Here is a 25,839-nt window from a genome sequence, read left to right on the forward strand (position 1 = left end):
TCATCTTACTGTAAATTGGTTAATGGCCTCAATTTTTTACTTCCTTTGTACTGTACACTAAGCTTCCTTCCCTCTAGAGATTACTGTGGCATCTGGGGCCTTGGGTCTCCCTCTTTTCCACCCTCTGGTGCCATCTGCTTGTGTCCTTGCCTCTCTTCACTCACATTACCTTGCTGCCACCCACTTGTTGCTGCTTCTTCCTCCTCTGCTAATTTCCCTCTGTGCTTGAAATTGCCGAGATCCCACAGTCAGGACTGGCCCAAGAGTCTCTGACACCCTAAGTGAACCTTCAGCCACACACCACACACCTCCCTTCCCACTGCCACCACTACAGGGGCAGTTGAAGGCCTAATACAAACCCCCTCCCCCATAGTCCTGCATCTCACCTTTCCCTATCTCCCATCTCCACTTATCTAAATCACAACGATTCAGCATCTCACTATCCCTTCCTAACCCCTCAACAGTCTAACATTTCCCCTTCACTTCCCCCCCCAATAGTCAAGCATCTCCCTTCCCCTTCCCTTGTATCCAATGTCTAGCACCCCCCCTTCTTTTCCCTTCCTCTTACTGGGCCTGCTGTTGCCACTGCCCTCCCTCTTACAGAGCAAAGGCCTGTACTCTAGCATTATCTCATCCTGACCCTCTGTCTCAGGACCTTCCTCTCATAAGAGGTACGGTGGGACAAGACAGCGCGTGAGTGTATGCCTCTGCTTAAAGACCATGTGCCAGTGCTGCATCTACATTACCTCTGGAAGGGGGAGAGAAGAGAAAAGAGGAAGATAAGATGCAGCTGTTCTGTCCTGCCACTGTTGCCCTAGGCAAACGTCTAGTCCATCTAGTGGCAGGGGTGGGGCTACCCATAGCCTCACTAAGCTCTGGGGTCCCATACATGCATAAAAAGTAGATGCACTGAAATATTCCTCGGTGTACCCGGGGGCTTAGTCTGGGTAAAATGGAGGCAGGTTGCAATGTACATGTATTTTATAAAATACATGGTATACACATATAGAATGCGCATGGCAGGTTTACCCCTACTAACAGTGCCACAATACTACCCCCATTAGGGATCAACCGGTGCCATTTTGAGCCCGGCATCTGATGGGACAGGAGCAACTGGGGATCGCTCATACCCCATTCACTAGACTCCAGGGAAATCCCTGGTAGGTCTCTGCATTGTTTTGGAGAGGGTAAGGGGTGCTTTCAGGAATGCCATCAGTGTAAAGTGTCTTTAGAAGGTTACCTGGGGGGGGGGGGGGGGGTCCCTTCATGAGGAAAGGACGCACCAATTGTTTTTTTTTATCCTCTTGAAGATGCTCTTGGGAACTTTCCTAACTCATTGACTGTGCCTCTATATGATATGCTGAAAAGGTTTTTGAGTAAGGTTTTGATTCCTTTGGATAATTTGCCTGGAAAGGTTTAACCCCAGATAACATCAGCTGGTGATAATTCACAACTGAGGTGGGTGAAATAACTACAACGTTGGAGTCATCAGAACTGGATTTAGTGACACTAGCCATGCTCTTGGTGACATTTGCCCAGGCAGCTGATAGGGAGTGGTTGTTAAGAATATATGTAAATTGTTTTACACCTTGAAAGTCTGGGCTTATCCTGATGTATCTAAAGAAAGTCAGAGAAGGTGAAAGCAATTCTTGCTGATGTGTCCAAATGTACTGGAACTGGGAGCTATGTTTTTCTTACAATTCTCCCGCAAGTATATGGTCAAATGTCAATCTCAGAAATGTGTTCTCATTATTGCTTCACAATTATCTGCTTTTTTATCTGCTAAAGGATTTTCTTTTGGGCTACCGAATAGGGTCCCTGGTAGTACCCCAAAATGATAAGCTCCAGTAAAGTTCCCATTTTGAAGAGACCTTTAAATTTGAGCTTTTTTTGTATTTTTCTTCTTTACTTTTCCTATATGAAATTGTCACTTCTTATATTTTGTGGACTTAGGAGAATTTTCTTGTTTAATTATTGCTGATGCAATTTCTCTCTTTCTTTTGTTTTATTTAGATTCTCCTTTTCTGTATACGTGTGTTGGAAATGAAAAATGTGCATAAATAAAAAATCTAAAAAATAAGCCCCTCTTGGATAGGATAAGTAACACCAGCTCAAAGCTAGCATTATTTTCCCATTTATAACTCAGCTTGCAAAGTTCAACACAGACTGTATTATTCAATTTACATAATAATGAGGTGCTTTGCATGTATTTCCTTGCTTTGCATTTCATTATTATGTAATACATGTTACAGTGTACTAACAGGCCTTATGGCAAAACAATGCAAAATTTTGTCATTTAACATACATTAAGAAGCAAATAGCATGTTTGGTGAGTATATTAGTAACTACCCTCTCAGGTGTCTATGTGCCTTTGAAATAGACACCTCCTTGGCTTTCACAGATAGGCAGCCTCTTATAATACGGAGGAAAATCAGGCACTATAATTTCTTAGTGCCTGCATAAAAACATCAGGATCATTTTTAAGTGATTACTTGAGCATATAAACTACATTCAAGTTGTTTATATAAAATTAGAGCTTCACTCATTGCATAAAGTTATGTGTTTAAATCTGGTTGTAGTGAAAGGCTGTCCTAAAAAAGGCAGATAATGTTATGTAACTAGAGGGTATTCAGGTTCTGCTCAGGTGTGAACTATAGTACCTCTACCAGTAACAGTACCTGTTGAACTTTTGACTTTGGAAAGTTCTTCCAGCTTCCAGATCAGAGGGCTGGCTCTCCTGCCTAACTGACAGCAGAAGGAGGAGACATTCTTTGGAGGGAAACTGTGTGGGTATAAATACCAAGCCCATGCTTCCTAGCCACTGAACCATTTATACGTGGGAAGCAAGTGACTGGCAAGCCTTGCCAGTGCACAAAGGAAGAAGAGTGTGGAGCCAGAGTCAGAACTCATCAAGCTGCTCAACTGGTCTGTGGTGGGAACTGAACTGGGTAACAGACCACCGGCACTGTCTTCAAAGGAAAAGACGAAAAGATAGAGAGAAGCAATAGAGAGATCTTCCTGGAGGAGCCAGAGGGGGCTGAGATGGATCCCTCCTACGTCTCCTAGGATAAAGAGATTTGCAACTGAGCCATGCCTGGGGAAGGCCCAACATAAAAAGGGCTTTGTACTTGAAGGCTTAAGGAGCACTACTATCAGAGATTTTTTTGAGGGGGTACTTGGGGGTACTGAGTACTGGCACCTTTTCCATTGTCTGCAAAAACTGACCCATGGACCCCAAGTTTTAATGAAAGAGCTCAGGCTCTACACACCAATTCTGCCTTGTCATAGATTCTGTGACTGGTTGCAGGGGACCTTGCTATTGCAGGTGGGTCCCTCAGTGATTACCCCACCCTTGAAGGGTAGCCTAGCATTTGAATACCGGCACCTTTTTTGCTAGAAAACACGCGCTGACTACTATAATATAAGCAAGTCAACCACCTGAGGAGCAGGGACTCTCATGATAAATAACTGGACAAAGACTATTTCCAGAGCTCCTATCTCAGAGAAGCCGAATATGGCTACTTCCTTCTTTAAGGGACCCTTTTACTAAGCGGTGGTAAGCCCACCAAAAGCTTACCACTCGCCAATCTGGAGCTACCGCTGGCCCAACGTGGGTGCCAGCAGTAGTTCCACCCCCAGTGTGCGGCATTTCCGGCGCTAGCGGAAATATTTAAAAAATATTTCCACAGTGGGTTACCCGGTGGTAATCGGGCAGCACCACATGCTACCCGGTTACCTCTGGTTAGTGCGCAACCCCTTACTGGCACCTCAATGGGTGGATGAAAGTGCTTCCCCCCCCCCCCCCCACCGCATGGTCACATGGTAAGAGCAATCTTAACTCATAGCCATGTCTTTTTTCAGCCTTTTTTACCTGCTGCGGTAAAAAGGGCCTTAGTGCGCAGCAAAAATGGCCCCCGCCTGAGTGTTAAAACTATGTTTTTGTATTGGATTTTTATCTATACATTGTTGCTATTGAATAGTGCCCCAAGTGTTGTCTGAAGAAATTCAAAATAAAGTTGATGTTATGATTCAGAACTTACATTTTGGTCATGGGCTGGTTTATTGAAAGAAAAAAGAATGCTGAGTGAGTGGATTGGAGTGCCTTTTAGTCTTCTAGCTTGCTGGTGCTGGCCCTGACCTCACAAAGCAGTCCCATAAATACTTAAAGTAACCCAACCTGATGCTCTCTGGACAAAACAGGGTTACATGGATATAATTTTATGCACATGTATTCATTAGCAATCGTATGTGTCTGAGTCCTGCTGGATATATGCATGATGTTAGATGCATAGGTTTGGTCATGGTGAAAGACAGTCCTAAGAAAAGTTAATATGTAGATTATTTTATGTGTATATATTCACCAATAGATTTACAGGACTAAGTCCTGCTGGACATATGTATAAAGTTATGCATATAACTTCATGCACATATGTTGCCTGCTCATTAGCTTTTCAATTACAAAGATCAATATTTAGAACTTCTTCACTGACTAACCTAATTAATTTTGATTCTAATCCAGACTTCACTCAATACCTCTTGAAAATCTCTTTTGTGTAAATTCTTCACCCAAAACAATCTTTTTCTTCCTATCTCCTCTTCTTATTCTTCCTATTCTTCCTAACTCAAAAAGAACTTCAAATCAACAAAAATAATTACAGCTTGCAATCAATTCAAGTTATAGTGAGTGTCCCCTTACCTTGTTTCATCAATGTATACAGATTCAAGCACTGTAGCTGCATATTCCAAATTTTTCTTCAGGTCTACAACAGAAGCCTCTCCTCTTTCCAGCTGTTTTACCAAACTTCGTAATCTGAAAAAAAAATGTGTACCATTAAAATAGTGAAGGAATGTGTAATCAAATTTTTCAAGTGATAATACTAAAACAGACCATATTAAGGAAACACTCATAGTATTTCCTGAAAAGTATATATGGCACATTTTTTGTGAAAGACTGTCAATATGTATGTTATAATGTGTGATATTCTTATACTACAAATGTCTCTACCCTCTCCATCTGAGATTAATCTGATAGGTACTTAGAGTTCCCACTGTAGACCCCTCCCCCTTGTTCCACATTTCCTCTCTGAACAGGAAGTGATAGAAGAGGGGGTGGGGCTGCCATGCAGATCATGAACACACACTGGCTCACATCCCACACCTAATAAACCATTCCAGCTGGTTCTGTTTCAGAGAATAACACTCTGAAAACGTCATCTCAGAATGCAAATCAACTAAGCAGAAGTTGGGAGGAGGTGCATGATAAAGTGGAGGTTGGCAGTTGAGCATTCACACCTGCAATGCCAGAATCTTTATCAGCAAAATAAGTGTAGATAAATGTTATCTTTAGGCAGTAGGTTCTTGTTTAATTCTCAAAAGCTAATGTTAAGCTCTCCCTTTTCAATGCTAATTTATATTTCATTACTGATGAGCAATTAGAGATTTTTTTGGAAGTTACTCCTAATAGTTCCTCTTAGCTTTAGAAAGCAAACTTAATTGTGGCCTACAGAGTGGCTGTACCAGTAGCAGTCTTTCACCAGCAGGTAGTGTCACTTGAGGCACACACTCCAAAATACGATAACAGAGACCCAGAGTAATCTCAACCATGGCAGACAGTATTTTTTTCTATTTATTATATTAAGAGACAACTGCAATTAAATTTACACTAAAAAGGTTTTAACATACCCATTGGTATTAACACCTCTTTTTAATGTGCTACTACTACTACTTATCATTTCTAATAAATCTTATTGGGGATGAGCTAAACGTTTGCTTCAAAACTGTGGCCTCTGTACTAGAGTGGACACTAATAATACAGATATTTTGGTGCAAACCAGCCCTAACTGAAAGGGTTGATCTGGGACTATTTCCCCGCTTCCACCTCCATGCACACAGAATGAAGGAACCACAGTGGCCTGATGAATCCCTTCCCACCCCAGAACTCCCAACCCAGAAATCAAGAAGCTGTCAAGGCCTAGTCCCTCTACATCTCCCTCCTCCCAAACAAAAGTAAAGGACCCCTGAGGCTCAATCCCCCTTTTACCTTTATGGGTACAAATCAATTTTCTCCAAGGTTGAATCCCCTCCTACCATTCTATCTGAGCATAAATCAGAGGCTCTAAAGGCCCACTGATCGTTTTTAAAAGCCCTGGCTGGACGTGGAAAGCATGAAGGACTTTCCATCCCTGATATTGTGCTACATCTCAGAGAACATAGAAGAACAGAGTAATATCAGGCCTCAAGGGCCCCTGATGTGCACTAAGTGTGATGAGGAAGTGGAGAGGTGTTGAACCTCGAGGGCATGATTTATTTATACTTAGATGGAAAAGGGTTCTTGATTTTGGCTTAGAGAAGTGGAAGGAAAATTGAGCCTCAGAGTCCATTGAGCTGTGCTCAGGGAAGAAGAGAGGGATCAGCATATACTTGCTAAAAAAGGGATGGGTGGAAGGAGATCAGGCCTTGATGATCCATTTTATTTACTCCTGGGTGGAGAAAAGAAATCCCTTTGAAAAGTGGCTCAGAGTGAAAGAATTAGCTAATTCAGAGAATTTCAATTTTCACAAATAGTATGAGGGACGTGTTAAACTTTACCCTTTACCGAGTCTTTAAACTGACCCGCCATGTCTCCCGCATTGTACAGGAGACTCCCGCTTTTGCAGGTCATCTCTCGCATGCCTGTTGGTAAGCCAGGATCTCACACTGAACAATTTCCCCTTCCAGCAACAGGGACCAGTCCTACAGATCTTATCATCATGGGCACATCCCAGCCCTGCCTATAGCTCCGCCTCACCCCTGACACACCTCGCTGATGCAGCCTGTGGCATCAGCAAATGCCTCCCCTTCCCGCGGCTGCAGGAGATGACATTTTATTAAGTTGGCTCCTGCTGCTGTGAGAAGGGGAGGCAATTGCTGGTGCCATAGGCTGCGTCAGTAAGGTGTGTCAGGGCAGGGTGAGGGGGAGCTATAGGCAGGGCTGGGGTGTGCCCTAAGTCTCCCATTAAAAAAGCTAGCCTCCTTGGCAACTCTGCTTCAATAGTGGGTGCGAAGAGCATACCACACACTTTCTGTAGGCCTGGTAATACCTACCACCTCATTACTACCTTGAGAGTTCATCTTAACTTACACATTAACACCGTCCTGTAAATGATGCTATTTTAGCATTCACAAGAGAGCTTTAATGTATATATTAAACTTTAATGCACAGGCCCATAAGTGAGAACAATGCATTTATACACCGTTCCCAGCCTCAACGTTATCTGGGCAATCTTCAACCTATGGTGGTCAGTGTTTTTAAGTGCTGGCTGTCACGGGTATTTTTTACCTGAATATTCAGCACTGAGTTGTTCCTGGATACCGGTGCTGAATATTCAGGTACTGGGTGTCCATCCACACTTGGTACTGGCGATATTCAGTCTGGCACCTGGATAACTGCAGTTAGCAGACTGAAAACCAGTGCTAACTGGGTAAATCGTGCCTCTGCTCAGATTCCACCCTGGACTGTCCTAGGAGCAACTGCAAAAATGCCAAGTTACCCAGTTCCAGGCTGGAGATATTGAGCTAGTCCTGGTTTTGAATGCCCTCCCGCGGGAGGGTGGTGGAAATGAAAACGGTAACAGAATTCAAAAACGCGTGGGACAAACATAAAGGAATCCTGTTCAGAAGGAATGGATCCTAAGGAGCTTAGCCGAGATTGGGTGGCAGAGCCGGTGGCGGGAGAAGGGGATGGTGCTGGGCAGACTTATACAGTCTGTGCCAGAGCCGGTGGTGGGAGGCGGGGCTGGTGGTTGGGGGGCGGGGATAGTGCTGGGCAGACTTATACGGTCTGTGCCCTGAAAAGGACAGGTACAAATCAAGGTAAGGTATACACAAAAAGTAGCACATATGAGTTTATCTTGTTGGGCAGACTGAATGGCAAGCAAGCCAAACCACCACAAGGGTGGAGGTACACAAATTCCTATGAAAAGTAGAATCTGAGGAAAGGGGGAGTAGGAGGAGTAGGCTCTTGAACAACACCAGTAGGCGACGTAGATAGGAACAATCTCTTTATTTAATTATACACTCGACTCAACACAGCCGTGCTTCGGCGCTACAGACGCCTTCTTCAGGAGTCAATCAAAGAAGGATGACATCTTGTGATATATAAATATACGAATATTAAGCTCAAAGAGAATGAAAGCAAGGCTTCTGTGAAGTGCAATTGAATACGCTGAGCTTTTTTCCTGCATCGGCAGTGGATTACAATTGTAGCAGAAGCCTTGCTTTCATTCTCTTTGAGCTTAATATTCGTATATTTATATATCACAAGATGTCATCCTTCTTTGATTGACTCCTGAAGAAGGCGTCTGTAGCGCCGAAACACGGCTGTGTTGAGTCGAGTGTATAATTAAATAAAGAGATTGTTCCTATCTACGTCGCCTACTGGTGTTGTTCAAGAGCCTACTCCTCCTACTCCCCCTTTCCTCAGGGCAGACTGAATGGACCATGCAGGTCTTTTTCTGCCGTCATCTACTATGTTACTATGGTTTTGAACTTAGAGCCCAAAGCAGCGTGGGATCTGTAGTGCCTGATTCTGCCCATTGAAATCAGTGCTGCAAGTCCCATAATGCACCAGAATAGGGTGGTCAGAAATTCAGAACTGCTCAAAAACCTTCAGCCTGGAACTGGGTAACTTGGCATCTCTGCACTAGGTACTGCCAAGGTAGTCAGAGCAGATATCCAGCTGCACTGGCTGGTTAACAGCAGCCAAATATTTGGACAGAATCCAGTTAGCATGAGTTGAACAGCCAGGAGCTGCTGTTACCCTGCTTACTATCATTGAATATCAACCCCTATATATGTAACTATGATAAGAGAGGAGAAGCAGTTGTAAGGAAAGAGGATATTTAGAGACTAAAATGATAACAATATTTGCATTTGTAGCAATCTAGATGGTTTTGCTGCTTTAACTGATATTTGTGCCTTTCAAATGCCAAGAAACAAAACCCTGGGTCCATATTCAAATACCAAAGTCAGCATTAACACTGACTGCAGCATTTAAATTGCCCTTGCATATTGAGTGCTGCTATCTGCAGAAGCAGGAGCACTACATATATGCATTCAGCAGTGACCAGCATTAGTGCAATCTGGATAGGTCTGCATCTAAAGGTAGGAAGGACAGAGGTGGCACACTATCGCTGACTATCCTTACAGGTAGGTAGAGGCCCACACACTGCCCTCGCTCTGCCCTGGTACTATCTGAATGGTACTGGGACAGTCTAAAAGAATTTTCAATAGCATTATCCTCTGGATTCTCTCTATGTCGCCTAGATGTGTGTGCAACCTGATTGGCTAATGAGCTGTTAAATATTGAACTCAAACTTGTTTGGGATAATGTGGGATATAAATGTCACAAATAAATAAATAAATAGATACTAACAACAATTTGACATTAATTGGCACCAATTAGGATTTGCGTGCTATTGTATAATGCTGGGTGCTTAAATTCCAAAGCGCAAACCAAAAGAGGGCGTGGCCATGGGAGGGGCATGGGGGGGTCATAAGCATTCCATAATGTTGCACGCAGTGTTATAGAATAATGGGTCTCCACGCCCAACTTGGGCGCCAGGATTTACAGCAGGTTTCAGCAGGCATAAGTCTGGCGCTCAGAGTTGGGTGCGGGAACTGACACTAAGGGCCAAATTTTATATATGGCACTTAAAAAAATCTGCATGGAAAACATTTCCATCTAAGCATATTCTATAAGATTTAGGTGCAGTGTATAGAATATGCTTAGTTGATATCCCAGCACCTTAAACTACGTGCCTCCATTTACACCATAAATCCCTGAACTAAGCTTTACGCGGATTGGGCCATATTCTATAACAATGTGCATAAATTTGGGAATGCCCAAGAAATGCCTATTTCCCTGCCCATACTTCATCCCTTTTGAACTGTGTGCTTTAGAATTTAGGCGTTCATTATAGAATACACTTAGCGAGTTATGCACATAAATTCTAATAACTGCCAATTAGTGCTCATTATTGCATGTTAAGTGCTGTTAAAACCGCTGATTGGCTTGTTAAGCCAATCAAATTACGTGGGTTATTATGGAATACACTTAAGGGTTTGTTTACTAAAGCTTAGCTCAAGTTATCTGCAGCAGGATCCATAGAAATAAAATGGGCCCTGCTGCAGATAACTCGAGCTAAGCTTTAGTAAACAGAGGGGTTAGATTTCAGCCAGGGGCGTATCTGAACTGCGGCGGTAGGGGGGGCCAGGGCCAGAGTGAGGGGGCACATTATAGCCCCCCCCCCCCCGCCGCCGCCGCCGCCGCCATTGCCGATCCCCCTCCCCCCAGCCGCTACCATTGCCAACCCTCCCCCTCCGTTGCTCGCTTACCTTCGCTGGCGGGGGACCCCAACCCCCGCCAGCCGAGGTCCGCGTCCTCCTGCCGCTGCCGCTGCCGCTGCCGGCTGCCTTTGGTGCTTTCATTTGTCCATTGAAGCTGGCGCCAACTAAAGTTTCTTTTGACTCTGACGTCGCTGCACGTTGTACGTGCAGGACGTCAGACTCAGAAAATGTTTCTGAGTCTGACGTCCTGCACGTACAACGTGCAGCGACGTCAGACTCAAAAGAAACTTTCATCGGCGCCAGCTTCAATGGACAAATGAAAGCACCAGAGGCAGCCGGCAGCGGCAGGAGGACGCGGACCTCGGCTGGCGGGGGTTGGGGTCCCCCGCCAGCGAAGGTAGGCGAGCAACGGAGGGGGAGGGTTGGCAGCGGTAGGGGGGTCCAGGGCGAAATCTGCGGGGGCCCAGGCCCCTGAGGCCCCACGCAGATACGCCCCTGATTTCAGCATGGAACACTAGGCGTGATATATAGAATCCAGCAGTAAGCGCTGTTTTATAAAGGGTGTACACTCTTTATAGAATACCACTGAACACCAATCTTTGTTGAGTACCCATTTTTGAGCACCATTTTTATAGTGCCCCTAAAAATTCACGAATAGGGTCCAGACAAGGAGTTTATCTGGACAGTGGCTGCCAGTATCCACTCAAGTGTTTTTGAATATCAGACTGTCTGACTAGCAATTTTTAAGGCATATTGATATTGGCAATAAAAACTCCATTTAAAGATAAAATAAAGTACAATCTTATAACAGAGAGAAGAACTTCTGGCTTTAGTTAGATAGTGGCTTATTTTCTACTGTCATTGGCTAAACTCGTTGCTGTTTACCAAGATGAACTTGTTACCATGGTGACTTTGAAAACCAGCTCACTCGATCAGTATTTGCCAATTAGGGTTGCCAACTGGATCCAGATTCACCCGACAGGGTTGCCTGAGTTTACTCCATTGCAGGCAAGAATTTATGGTTCTGATTTCCCCATTGTATTCCCTATGAAAAGCAAATTTGCAAGTCCCTGCATGCAATCCGAGAGGTGTAAGTGCTCTTGTTTTTAGACAAGCCACAGTAAGACCCTTACTTTAGAGACTTCCCAAAATCTAAGAACACCAGTTCCTAGGAACAACTGTGCCTACATTAGGGGCAGCCATAAATTCCGAGGTCTGAGATTCTGTGATCCCAGTGCTACTACTACTGCCTGTCAGACCCCCATGCACAAAGCTCAACCCCCCCCCTCCCCACAGATCGCTTCTCCACACAAGCTGAGCCTGACATCTGGCAGCTTTCCCAAGACCCCCCCCCCCCCCCCCCCCCGGCCCAAGGCCCTCACAAGAGTCCTGCAAATCCCATTTCTATCCTACAACCCATTCCCAGACTTACCAGGGACCCTTAGTGCCTAGTGGGACAGGACTGATGATCACTCCCACCTTGTGTGCTTCTGCTAACCAAAATGATCAGAGAACTCTAGTGGAGGAGTGGCCTAGTGGTTAGGGTGGTGGACTTTGGTCCTGGGGAACTGAGGAACTGAGTTCGATTCCCAGCACAGGCAGCGCCTTGTGACTCTGGGCAAGTCACTTAACCCTCCATTGCCTGCCGCATTGAGCCTGCCATGAGTGGGAAAGCTCGCGGTACAAATGTAACAAAAAAAAAATGATATTAACAGTAGGGGTCAAGCATACATATATGAGGATTTTCTCTCACTTTCTCCACTCTACTACTTATCATTTCTATAGTGTTACAAGGCATACGCAGCGCTGTACACCATACACAAAAGGACAGTCCCTGCTCAAAGAGCTTACACTCTCTTCCCTTCCTACTCCCCCCTCCCACCCATCTGGCATCTCTCACTCTGATGGGACTTCCTGTTTCCAGTGGGGCAGGAGGCAGCAGAAGGAAGATTCCAGGACTGGCTTAGCAGGAGGTAGTTTGTATTCAATGCTGTTACTGCCAGCCATACAAGGAAGTTTAGAGCACCAAGAGAGAGGGTGTGAGAAATGCTGGACCATTGGAAGAGGGCGAGCGAGAGATGCTGGACAGTGGGAGAGGGGACATTTATTTTATTATTTATTTATTTTAAAAACTTTGAGTCTGCTTAAAACCTAAGTAAATTACAAAAAAAAAAAACCCCATGCATAATAAAATCAAACAGATAAACACAAACATCATTTCTTGCTTGTTATACTACTCCGACCCTGCTTGACTTGTCCCTTTCTTAAGGTAAGAAATAATTTTAAAGCTTTTAAAACTGAGACAGAGAAAGACAGAGTGAGAAAGAGAAAATGGGGACAGTGAGGATGAAGAAGAGGAATTAATGCTGCACTTCTGATGCTGATACAGGAGAGCTGGGCAATTTGGGGGGCACTTGTTGCTGCCTCCAAAAATTTGCTACTTGAGGCAGGCGCCTCACCCTGCCTAATGGTAGAGCCATCCCTGATAATGCCAATATTCAGTCAGCTGTTTGGATACCATCCACATTGCTTAAGACAGATAGAATGCTGAGTACTGCCACTATGCAGATGTCCCAGCACTGATCACCTTATTAAGATATTCAGTGCTGGCCACTATCTGGATAGTGGTGCTGAATACCCAGATATTTTTTGACTGCTGCAACTGGCATTTTGAAAAACACTAGTCATGGCAGCTGAATGCTAACCAGATGATTGTGTTCTTTTCTCTTTTTGTCACACTCTTTTTATGTCATAAGTACATAAGTATTGCCATACTGGGACAGACCAAAGGTCCATCAAGCCCAGCATCCTGTTTCCAACAGTGGTCAATCCAGGTCACAAATACCTGGCAAGTTCCCAAAAAAAGTACAAAACATTTTATGCTGCTTATCCCAGAAATAAGCAGTGGATTTTCCCCAAGTCCATTTTAATAATAGTCTACGGACTTTTCCTTTAGGAAGCTGTCCAAACCCTTTTTAAACCCCGCTAAGCTAACTGCCTTTACCATATTCTCTGGCAACGAATTCCAGAGTTTAATTACACGTTGAGTGAAGAAAACTTTTCTCTGATTCATTTTAAACTTACTACTTTGTAGCTTCATTGCATGCCCCCTAGTCCTGTATTTTTGGAAAGCGTAAACAGTCTAATCTGCTGTTTCCTGCTTGGATCCCATTTATTTTGGGCATCCCTTACAAACTGAAAGAAGCCCTCGACCTACTACTACTACTCAACATTTCTAAAGTGCTACCAGACTTACGCAGCGCTGTACCTGCGATGACTCACCATTAAAATTCTGCAGAGATCTGCCATGAATTTACTTTTGCTTTTTAATTTGTCCCTTATCTTTACTACTTCCACATCTTTTCCTCTTCACTTTCTTTTCAGTGATTTACTCTCCAGCCACCTGCAAGAAACCCCAGAAGCTGCACCAAAATGATTCCTTCTTCCTTAACTTTAAATTGTTGCTATTGTCAAAATAACGTATCCCCATTCCCTAATCTTTGCATATATGCTGTCTTTTCTCTCAGTCACTCACTTCTACCAAATGTCTTCTTCAGGCCCCTAATTTCAAAACTAATCATCTGTAATTCTGTACTTGTTCGTCCTGTTTCTTCCTTCTAGCTCCCTTTGAATGGTACAAATAGCTATAATCAAATTTCCAGTGAACGCAAATAAATGTACATCATTGCCCTCTTCCAAACTCACAGTTTACTCGATTATCTGTCTTACGTAGCTCTCTTTGGGCTTACAACATTATGGAGTCAATATTTAAAATCACTTAGGGGTCCTTTTACTAAGGTGCGCTGAAAAATGGCCTGCGCTAGTGTAGGAGCATGTTTTGGACATGCACAGATCCATTTTTCATCGCACCTGTAAAAATTGCCTTTTTCTATTCTGGCCAAAAATGAATGTGCGGCAAATGAAAATTGGTATGCGTCCATTTTGGGTCTGAGACCTTATCGCCACCCATTGACTTAGCAGTAAGGTCTTTAGCGTTAACCAAGCGGTAATGGTCTATGCACGTAAAATGCCTTTTATCGCCTGGTTAGTGCCGCACGCCAAAAATAAAAATTATTTTCCGTTGCGCGTAGTGGACGCGTGTACACAATGAAATTACCACCTGGGCCACGTTGGGTGTGCATAGGCGCCTACGCGGCTTAGTAAAAGGCCCCTTAGTTTAGTTAGATAGCAGGTGTCGCTGTTTAGATAAGTGGTGCTGGCCAGGGCTATCCAGTGATAATCAGTGGCATGATCTAGTTTGTGCTACTTAACTATCTGAGGTGCAGCCTCAGCACCAGCTGGATAGTACTGGGGCAGACTATGGGCAGGGCATAGCCAGCCCTGGAAATTATCCAGATAGCAGCAATATTCAGCCCATTATTCAAATAACTTAAGACAGCAAAATGGCTGTCGGGATAGCGGGCTGAATATTGTAGCTATCCAGTAATGCCACCAGTGACTGTAGACCTGGACTTTCAGCACTGGCTGCTATCTGGATAACAGCATTGAATATCCGGACTTATGCCTATAATATTCCTATGGGTGTCTACATAGTTAGCGCGCACTAAAAACGATAGCGTGCCTTTGTAAACAGGGCCCTTGTTATAAAGAAATGTATTTCTATCTGGCACTATCTCCAAACCTCGGTGGCGTACGAGAAAGACATACATAAACTTACCCATAAAATAAATACACAAACAACAATAAAGTCATAAATCAATATCAATAAAACAACATAGCTGTACTAAGCAAAAACATTTAAATTATCCCCATGTTGACTTTAATAAAGGCCTGCTGAAAAGCAATATGATTTTGTTTTCTAAAAGTAAGCGATGAAAAAAATAGAATCTCTGTATTCTTCCAGTTTAATATGCCGACAAGAAGGGACTTCATGCATTTATCTGTAGATCTTAACGCTTGTGTTGGTGTACAAATCTTCATGGTGGTGGCAACATACAAAGGAGTCTTGTCATGCTAAGCTTTCAAGATCAAAGTCAACATTTTAAAACTAATCTGCTATAAAATAGGAAGCCAAAGTAAGGGGGTCTTTTACTAAGGTACGCTCACATTTTTAGCGCGTGCTAAATGTTAGAGATGCCCATAGGAATGAATTGGAGTCTCTAACTTTTAGCATACACCCAATTTTAGTGCGTGCTAAAAAACGTGAGCGCGCCTTTGTAAAAGACCCCCTAATTGAATTAACACAGGAGAGATATGGTCATTATGAGAAGCACCAAAAATTAAACAAGCAGTAGCATTTTGAGCCACTTGTAAAGTATCGCATAGGAAGTCCCAAGAACAAAGCACTGCAGTAATCCAATAAAAAAAAATACAAAGGCTTGAATCACATTACAGAAATTGCCTGTGTTAAAACAATCCTGAAAATTTTGTAAGGTTTTTAGTTTTAAAAATAGCTGTAATACAACTACAACTTCGTCAACCTGTGGTTTCATGGATAGTGAAAAGTCCAGAAAAACTCCTAAGCACTTCAATTCTCTTAAAATGGAAATATCAATCCCATCAACAGAGAAAGAATAAGGAAAATCTGCAGTCCTAGAAACTGACAGAAAATGAATTTGTGTTTTTGCTGTATTCAATTGCAATGTATTTGCTGAAAAACAGGATTTCGCTGTGTGCAAACAGAGGGGAAAAAAGCAAAAGTATCTCAGGTTTTATCTTTAAAGCAAAAGGGAAAGGGGATGGGATTTGATATATCGCCTTTCTGTGGTTACAATCAAAGCGGTTTACATATAATATACAGGCACTTATTTTGTACCTGATGCAGTGGAGGGTTAAGTGGTTCTCAGGCCACTGTATCAACCACTAGACTGGAAAGTAAAACTGTATGTCATCATGCCTGCCTCCTTCGTTCTCAATGTCCTACTTACATTATTGTACCAATTGTATCTAACCAACAAGATCATATTCACCCAACATTCTACCTATAATATGGTACCAACTTCTGCCCCACTGATGATGTGAACTGCACTGAGCCCTAAAAAGGGGAAATTAGTGGTATATAAGACCTGAATTGAAATGAATTCTCTATGGGGTCTTTTCACTAAGCTGCAGCAAAAGGGGGACTGCGCTGGTGTCAACACATGTTTTTGACCTGCGCCGAGGCCCCCTTTTACCGCAGCAGGTAAAAGGCAGGGTTTTTAAAAAAAGAAATGGACGTGCGGCAAGTGCCCATTTTGGGTGGGAGCACTAACTGCCACCCATTGAAGTTGCAATAAGGGCTCCTGCGCTACCCGGTGGTAACTGGGCAGCACATGGCACTGCCCAATTACCGCCAGATTCACACCGGCGCTACAAAAATAAAAATATTTTGTAGTGCTGGAAATGGTGCGCACCGGGGATGGGAACTACCGCCAGGCGTCTGCAGTAGCCCGGCGTTACTTCCCTTTTAGGAAGCAGTAAGCCCGCGTTGGGCTTACCGCTGCTTTGTAAAAGGGCCCCTAAATGATCACCGCTTAATTTTACCAGGTCCTAAACTTGCCCATTTGGAATCAACCAGGCACCATGCCTTTTTTTTTTTGGGGCTGTACCATCCCTTCCCTTATGTATTCGTGCAAAGCTTTCAACGTGGATACCACATCACTCTAGTCTAGATTAAAGGCCTGGCTTTTTACTCAGACCTTTGCCCCACCTTAAAATAAAATATAGTCCTGAGGTTGAGCACTCTTGTCTCTGCATTTTCCCTTCCCTTATTATGCTTGTTTCTACTCCTGTCCCATCCCCAGTCTCCCCTTGTCCCTGCCAGGATGGCTTCTCTGGAATGGCTGATTTTCTTTCCTATCAATTTTTTGAAGTTCATTCCCTTTCAGGTTATTTGGATTACTGTAAACTGCCCAGATCTGCTAGTTAGCCATGGTGGTATAGCAAATTTAATAATTATAACTAACTACAACTGAAAATGAAGTAGACTTAAATGAGCTTATTTATAGCCCAACAGAGCAGTAAGGGCACGCTAACCCAGAACTACCCCCGGCCCAACGTGACTGTCAACGGTAATTCCGCCTTGAGCGTGCACTATTTCCACTGTTTCGGAAATTTTTTTTAATTTTATAGTGCAGCGCTAACCTGGTGGTAATGAGGCATGATCACACAGTGCCCGGTTACCGCTGGGTTACTGCGGGAGCCGTTACTGCCACCTGAAAGAGTGGCGGTAAGTGATTCCCTCCCCCCCCACCCATATGGCCACGTGGTAAGAGTAATCTTACCGCATGGCCATTTTTTAGGGTTTTTTTTTTACCCGCTGTGGTAAAAAGGACCCTGGCATTCAGGAAAAACATTCCCCACTGCTATCGCAGGGCCCTTTTTCCCGCAGCTTAGTAAAAGGACACCTAAATTCTTTATTCTTATATTAAATATTAAAACACTTATCTGCCTACTTTCCTACATAGAATACTAGCACAATCGGGTATATATGCGCTTAGATACAAGCCCTTACGACAGTTATAGAGCGGGCATGTGTGTGCCTAACTTCCAGTGATATGCACATAACTTACAGCATACTATAAGTTATACAGATAAATGTACACCCCACTCACAATCTGCCTGCCTCTGTTCACGTACAAGCCCACCTGTACAGTACACACTATCACAGATACGTGCATATTTACAGAATAGCACATAGGTGAACATATTGGCACACATGCAGATATGTGACCATCTTTGGGAAAGAGGGACTAAAGTAGCAGATCCAAAGTGATGAGAACGGGTAATTGTTCATGTCACGGGTCCGTAAGCAGTCTGCAAAAATTACATGTTTGAATTTCTGTCACTTTTTCATTTTTTTTCCCATACAGGAATGGGGTTGGGACTGTTGCATTACGTGATGTTTGCGTTAACAGAATTTATTAAAACTTCATTTTTTGTTTCTGGTGACTTTAGTCAGCTTTCCCATAGACACATGTATGCTAATATTTTAAACATTTACATGTGTAACTGGCATGTAAATGTTACCTTATAGAACTACCCATTCGTGTCATACCGCTCTTTATCTATAGTTCATGCTTACCTTGAGGGGCATTTTCGAAAGGGACGTCCACGTTTTGATTTGGACGTACTCGCAAAATGTCCCGATCGGGGGGCGGGGAAACCTGTATTTTCAAAACAAGATGGACGTCCATCTTTTGTTTCGATAATACGGTCAGGGACGTCCAAATCCTGAAATTTGGTTGTCCTTAGAGATGCTCATCCCTAGACATGGACGTTTCTGATTTTCAGCGATTTTCGAAACCAAGGGCATCCATCTCAGAAATGACCAAATGCAAGCCTTTTGGTTGTGGGAGGAACCAGCATTTCTAGTGCACTGGTCACCAACCGGGCACCCTAGGGGGCACTGCAGTGGACTTCATAAATTGCTCCCAGGTACATAGCTCCCTTACCTTATGTGCTGAGCCCCTGAATAAAAACATTGGTGTGTGGCCATTTAATGCCTGAGCCCTTACCACCTCCTATTTAGTGGGCGCTAAGGGCTCACACGCTACTCATGCGGTAATCGGGTGGCACACAGCTACGGCCATGTGCTGCCCATTACTGCTGGGCATCCCCCTCCCCCACACTAGAAAATAAAATTTATTTTCTGGGGACAGGAAACAGCACACACTGAGCACAGTACTACTGCCAGGCATCTGGGCGTGCCCTTTGGTAGTGCTGTTTTCACACATGGTAACCCTACCGCCCTTTAGGTAAAAGGGCCCCTTATTTTGCTGCTGCCCCAACATTATCAAATGTCCCACTTTCTTTCTGCTTCTCTTCTACAGTTTGTAATCTTAGACAAGTGTACAACCAGAGCTGCTGAAGATCACTAAAATGTTGAGGCCTGTCATCTAACAAGGAGAGAGCGTATTTTGAGACCCAAATATTTTCCTTCTACTTCGCTAGTAAAAGAAACGGGGCTGTTGACAGACCTCATTCCACAGCAGCTCTCGCTATGGTCATGAGACTCCTGTCTGCTCTGTGTTTACTTCTGTCACCACAGCATGCTTAAAGGTTATCATCAAAAAGGTTATTTGTTAATGCACATATCAAATTCTTACTTTTGTGTCTGGTGCTGCTATCAGAAATGTGGTGATGAGCGAGGGCTTTCACTCGGCACAGAATACCAGATATGTTATCATAGTCATGTACCTCTTTTCTTCACGCTTGTTTTGACTTTAGGTTGAAATTATAATATTTTGTTTCACATACTATACTGATCACCAAACACAGAATCACTCCAATAATACATTGGATATGTATGAAAGATTCCCAGATAAGCAGAAAAGAAATGTTCAAATAAAATTTGCACTATATTCCCCCACCACAATTCCTCTTTACAAAAACATATGCAGACATGTATTTTCCCCCTACTCATTATATGACATCAGCCATTGGCTTATGGGTCCTGTTTACTGAAGATATATATAAATGTTTCACTGCATGGTTTTAAAATGGTTTACTTCCCTTCAACCTACATGAGCATGGGAATTATCAAAGAGTGGTAATGCACGGAAATTACCAGCCACAAGAATATGCATTCACAGCTCTCTAAACGAAGAACCTCATATTTTTTACCAGTTTATACAGAATAACTTCCCTTCCTTCCCTTAAAACAAATAACATCCCTCTCCCCATTAGGCACTTAGTTTACTCTGTTTCTAAGGTTTAAAGGAGTTTCAAGCCCGATGTCCCTGATAGACCTTGGAGTGGGGGAGGTGCTCAAAGTTGCACTTCAGGGAGTAAAGATGGTATAGATAAGTCAAATCAAATCAATTCGTATATACTACTAATATCCACTTTCCAGGATTCAGTGAAGTTTACATTCTAGGTGAGACAAAAGCCGATAATGTTGGTGTGAGGTATGAGAACTATTAGAGACCTTTGATGTAATGCATGAGACAGAAAACATTATAGGAAAGGATAATGGATAATACTAGGAGATAGAAGTCAATGGATTGTTATGAAGCAGTCTTTGGAAAGAGAAAGGTTTTTAGCCTCTTCCTGAAGCTAAGGTAGCTGTTTTCTGTTCTGATGGCAATAGAGAGTTTCGTATTTTAACTCCAACTACAGGGAATAGAAAGCTGAAAATCTTCTGATTTTGCATTGTCTTTTGAAACGGTGACGCTAGCATCAGATGTTCTTTCAGTCTGTTAGACTGGACCAAAAGTAGCAAAGTGGTCTTAGCAGTTCAGAGGTGAAACCTTGTAAGATTAAAAAAACTAAACAAGCAGCTTTGAACCCATGTCTTTCTTCTTGGCAAAAAAACCCCGATACGCTTGCTTGTTTCTCTTTCTCTTTATAATTCTTTCACAATAAAATAATCAAGAATAATTGTAAAAGAATTATAAAGAGAAAGAGAAACAAGCAAGCATATCGGGTTTTTTTTGGCAATGAACAGTTAGTTCAGTGAGTCTGTTAAGTTAAAATATATTGAGTCCACTGACGAACAGAGGCATTTTCCCGTGCCAAGAATTCTCGTCTCTTTAAAATCTTTATAATGTTTAAAATCTCCTGTGGCTCTTCTTTCTAGAAGATCTGCAGTTTGAAAAAAATAGAGATGTATAAGCAATAGATTGTATATATCATCGAAGAAGGCGTACATAAGAAAGAGTGGAGGAGTGGCCTAGTGGTTAGAGCACTGGTCTTGCAATCCAGAGGTGGCCAGTTCAAATCCCACTGCTACTCCTTGTGATCTTGGGCAAGCCACTTAACCCTTCATTGCTTCAGGAACAAACTTAGGTTGTGAGCCCTCCTGGGACAGATAAACATCCAGTGTACCTGAATGTAACTCACCTTGAGCCACTACTGAAAAAGGTGTGAGTCAAATGTAAATAAACAGTCATACAGCAATATAAAGTGAAACCACTTTGGATTTTGATGAAAATGGAAAACCAAGCCTGGAATTGTGTCTTCTAGCAGACCTGGATTGTCAGAAGCACTCACAAGCTGATTGAGTATCACTGTATGTACCTGAATATCTTTTGTTGATTTATTTTTGGACTCAGTGTTTGACTTATAAGGAAGGGCCCAGAAAGGGGTTGGAGATTATATCCCCAGCTCAGGGGATGGTCCGGTCCCTAAGGCCAGAGAGGATGCTCTGGCACTGGCAATGTGGTACTAGTGGCCAGGATCATCACAACACATTAAAATATCTGAATAGACAATATAGGGGTAAGCGGAGGCGGAACATGAATGGCAGCTTTATAAACTGGTCCTCCTCGTTTAACATGTGCATTACCCTCCAGGTTCTATACAATGGTGACTAAAGTTCCGCGTGAAAAAAACAACAAGAACGGAAGATGTACAGAAAGACCAAACTAAAATCACAGGTGTAAAAAAGCCAAATTCCTTTATTAAGACCCTACACACACTACAGTGTGTGACCTGACCTTGGGCTTGGGGCTTGGGCCTTGGACCCCTGAAGAAGGCCTCTTTGGCCGAAACACGGACCGTGTAGGGTCTTAACAAAGGAATTTGGCTTTTTTACACCTGTGATTTTAGTTTGGTCTTTCTGTACATCTTCCATTCTTGTTGTTTTTTGGTGTTTTTTACGGGAGATTTGGACTCTCTTTGTCGTTAAAGTTCCGCGTGCAAATCAGCACACATAGCTGATTTGGCCATGGAACTTATTTGGTTAGCAAGCCAATCAGTGCCAATAATTGGATGTTAAGCAGTTATCAGTATTAATTGGCACTAATTAAGATTTACACGCATACCCTGGGATTCTATATATTGTGCCTAGCATTCAGTGTTGAAATCCATGCGTATTCTATAACAACACATGTAACCTAATTGGCTTAACAAGCCAATCAGCATTTTTAACAGCACTTAACAAGCAACAGTGAGCACTAATTGGAAATAATTAGAATTTACCTGTATAACTCGCTAAGCGTATTCTGTAATGCACAGTGCCTAAATTCTAATGCACAAAGCTAAAAAGGGGCGTGATTATAGGGGGGGAAATGGGCATTTCATGGGCGTTCCAAAATTTACATGCACTCTTATGGAATATACCTCTCTGTGCTTAAATCTACGTGCTGGTATTTATGCCACATTTTCCTTGGTATAAATGGATGCGCAGAGTCCTAAGCGCTGAGATATCAACTAAGCATATTTTTATACTATGCCTAAATCTAGGTGCTGCTTATAGAATACGCTTAGGTAGAAATTTATCCATGTAGATTTTTCAGGCGCCATATATAGAATCTGGCCCTCAGCCCGCTAAGCGTATTCTATAAAGTGATGCACATAAATTGGACTGCGTGGATCTCAAAAGGGAGCGTGGCCACATGAGGGGCATGGGCAGATCGTGAGTGTTCCTGAAAATTATGTGCATTGTTACAGAATATGCCCAATCCGCGCCTAAATAAGACGTGAGCATTTACATCAGGTTTTAGTTGGTGTAAATGCCTGCGCCTAAATAGTTGTGGGATGGCCACTACACGTATTCTATAAACCATGCCTAATGTTAGGCAAGGTTTATAGAATAGTGCTTAGTGCAGGGGCGTAGTCAGTATGGGGCCACGGGGGCCTGGGCCCCCATAGATTTGCCCCTTGATCCCCCTGCTGATGACCCGATGACCCCCCCTCCCGCCGCTACCTACCTTTGCTGGCGGGGGACCCCAACCCCCGCCAGCCGAGCTGAGGTCTTCTTCTTCCCAATCCTGCACAAGGCTTCGTTCTAGTCTGACGTCCTGCACATTGTATGTGCAGGACGTCAGACTCACAGAAACAGAATGGAGCCTTGCAAGCTAGGCAAAGGCAGGTTGGCGGTGGGAGGGGGGGTCAAGAGGGTCTTTGGCAGGGGGAGGTCGGCAATGGCGGGGGGGGTCAAAGTTGGTGGCGGGGGAGGTTAGAAATGGTGGGGGGGGGGGGTCGGTGGTGCCAAGGGGTGGGCTAAAATGTGCCCCCACACCTCGGGCTCTGGACCCCCCTCCCGCCAAAGTCTGGCTACGCCCCTGGCTTCGTGAGGTTTTTTTCGGTGCCAATATCTTAGGCACCATATATAGAATTCCCCCCTACATGTGTAAATTCACAGAATACGGGCATTTCTGGGTGCATGTGCGCCCATATACACTTACATATCAGCAGCCTAAGCGCTATTAGGTAAATACCCACTGAACTAACAGAGTGACTATTTCTTAGGAGGGCCCAGGTTCCATTATAAAAAAGGCTCCTATTGCGCAACATCTAAATAGAGGCAGTTGGCAATCAGCCATGATGCCAACCACATCTTGGCAGTTATATCTGATACAATCTTGGAACAGTGGTTTAAATAATTTTGGTTGCAGTATGGTCACATTCACTGTCAATACTTGATTAAGCCAACAATGTTGCAAACTGACAAAATTTTACTTGTTATCAACCTTAAGGTGTCTTCCACTACCCCTGTGAGATACATTTATAGCATATGAATGCAATGTAAAATACGCATACTTGTTCTTGATCAGTCCTTACTATTTTTGGGACACAGACTGTAGAAGTCTGCCCAGCATTGGCCTTCCTTCCCAACTGCTGGAGTTGCCATCAAAGCCCACTCCAGCCCATCCAAATCTGTCTTTCCATAATCAGGAGACAGACAGAGGTTAGAACTTCACTGTTTAAAATTTAGGCAGTTTACTTCATTATATTTTTATTTTTGGACTTTATGTGATTCCACTATATCTACAGATAATATCTCCCAATAGGAAATATTGAGAAATACATGTCTATAAACTACTTGAAAGCAGGGTAATAAAAAAATAAGAGTGACAGTAGTAAGAGTCACTGTAAGGGTAATGACTTCACAGTGGAGTGTGACAAAAAAGACAAGAGAGCCTAATACATTTTGAAATGCGCTTGGAGGTCTGGGAAACTGTTCCACTTGATTAAACACTGTTTTCATAGCCCACAAAGGCAAGCCAGCAATTTTATTTCTCCTCACTGCCAATTATCAAACTCTACACAGAAGTCTTCGGTGCCTCTCTTCCACACAATCTGCTTGCATTTTGACTAGACAATTTCAGCATCCATAGCTTACTGCAGATAATATGAACTTTTAGCTTTTTACAAGCTTCAGTAAATCTTTTCATGATTCGGTACCATCTGTACTGCCAACCAAAGCCATTTCCCCTTCCCCTAACCCACACGATATTTCTTCAATAAGCTCCTGCTACTATACACAATAGGGTGAAAATGTATTTAAATAGTCACCCTTTTCAGATAGCACTAAAAATAATGATATACGTCCTGACTCATAGAGGAAAATGCTTATAACAATTTACCCAGACAAAATAAGTCCTATGGTCTTTGACACTAGATTGACGCATGTAGCAAATCCAATAGTGGGTCCCAAGATAGGCCCACTATCTGGTAAAGGGGCCAATTGTGAGAGCAAGTCCCCTCCCCCAGATCCCCCCCCCCCCCCGACATTTACCATACTCTTGGCCCCCATTTCCAAGACCTCCCGCAGCAGCTCCTACACCCTGCTTCACCCCTGGATCCTCAACAGCAACAGGACCATTTCTCCACCCTCTGTTGCTCCTTATTTGGCAGCTGGACCCCTAACAGCAGTAATATGAGATTACCGCTAGGAGTCAGAGGTGCCATATTTATCCCAGGTGCCCAACAGGGAAGGAGCAATTGAAAATCCCCCCCTGTCATAAGGCATAAGAATTGCCAGGCTGGGTCAGGTCAAAGGCTCATCTAGCCCAGTCTCCTGTTTCTAACAGTGGCAAATCCAGGCCACAAGTATGTTTGTCTTTATTTTGGCTTAATATATCACCTTTAAAATTAAAATCAAAGCGGTTTAAAATTAAAAATTATAAAATTGTGAAAATCAGAAAAGAACGACAAACTTGATAAAACAGGAAAGAAGAATAAGAGAACTTAAAAACTGTTGCTGTTCACAAAGCCGATCGTGCCTGCCCACAGACCATGTCATCACTATTCCCCCGAGAAAGCCTTAATAATAAGATAGGTCTTCAGGGACAACTTAAATTTGATAAATGATTGCTTTGCACGAATAGCCTCAGGTAGGGAATTCCATAGGTGAGGAGCTATACAGAGGAATGAAGAGCAACGGGTTGATGTAAGGAGCAAACGATGAACCAAAGGCACGGAGAGACGATGTTGCATGAAAGAATGGCGAACACATGCCGCTACGTACAGAGTGATGAGAGATGCACGATAAGAAGGATAACCTGAAGAACTTTGGGGTCATTTTACGAAGCTGCGGCAAAAGGGGGCCTGCGCTGGCATCGGCGCATGTTTTTGACCTGCGCTGAGGTAAAAGGCAGGGTTTTTAAAAAACAAATGGAAGTGCAGCAAGTGAAGCACTTGCCGCGTGCCCAGTTCGGGTAGTAACCGGGCAGCGCGCGACACTGTCTGATTACTGCCAGATACACACCGGTGCTACAAAAAATAAAAATATTTTTGTAGCGCCGGAAATGGCACACATTGGGGGTAGGAACTACTGCCAGGCTGAGCCGGTAGCCCAGTGGTACTTCCCTTTTAGCGAGCGGTAAGCCCGCATAGGGCTTACTG

At 43.4% G+C, this 25,839-nt stretch overlaps 1 protein-coding gene across 1 annotated transcript in view; it reads right to left on the reverse strand.

Annotated features, from left to right (window-relative positions):
- The window catches only part of PDE1C (phosphodiesterase 1C), a 981,038-nt gene that overhangs the window by 351,926 nt on the left and 603,273 nt on the right, over positions 1-25,839 (reverse strand). The window contains 1 exon segment of the mRNA XM_030204349.1: positions 4,697-4,810. Within this exon segment, the coding sequence (XP_030060209.1) occupies positions 4,697-4,810 (114 nt within the window).

This window comes from Microcaecilia unicolor, chromosome 1 (genome assembly GCF_901765095.1).
Source record: "Microcaecilia unicolor chromosome 1, aMicUni1.1, whole genome shotgun sequence".
In the NCBI taxonomy this organism is placed as follows: domain Eukaryota; kingdom Metazoa; phylum Chordata; class Amphibia; order Gymnophiona; family Siphonopidae; genus Microcaecilia; species Microcaecilia unicolor.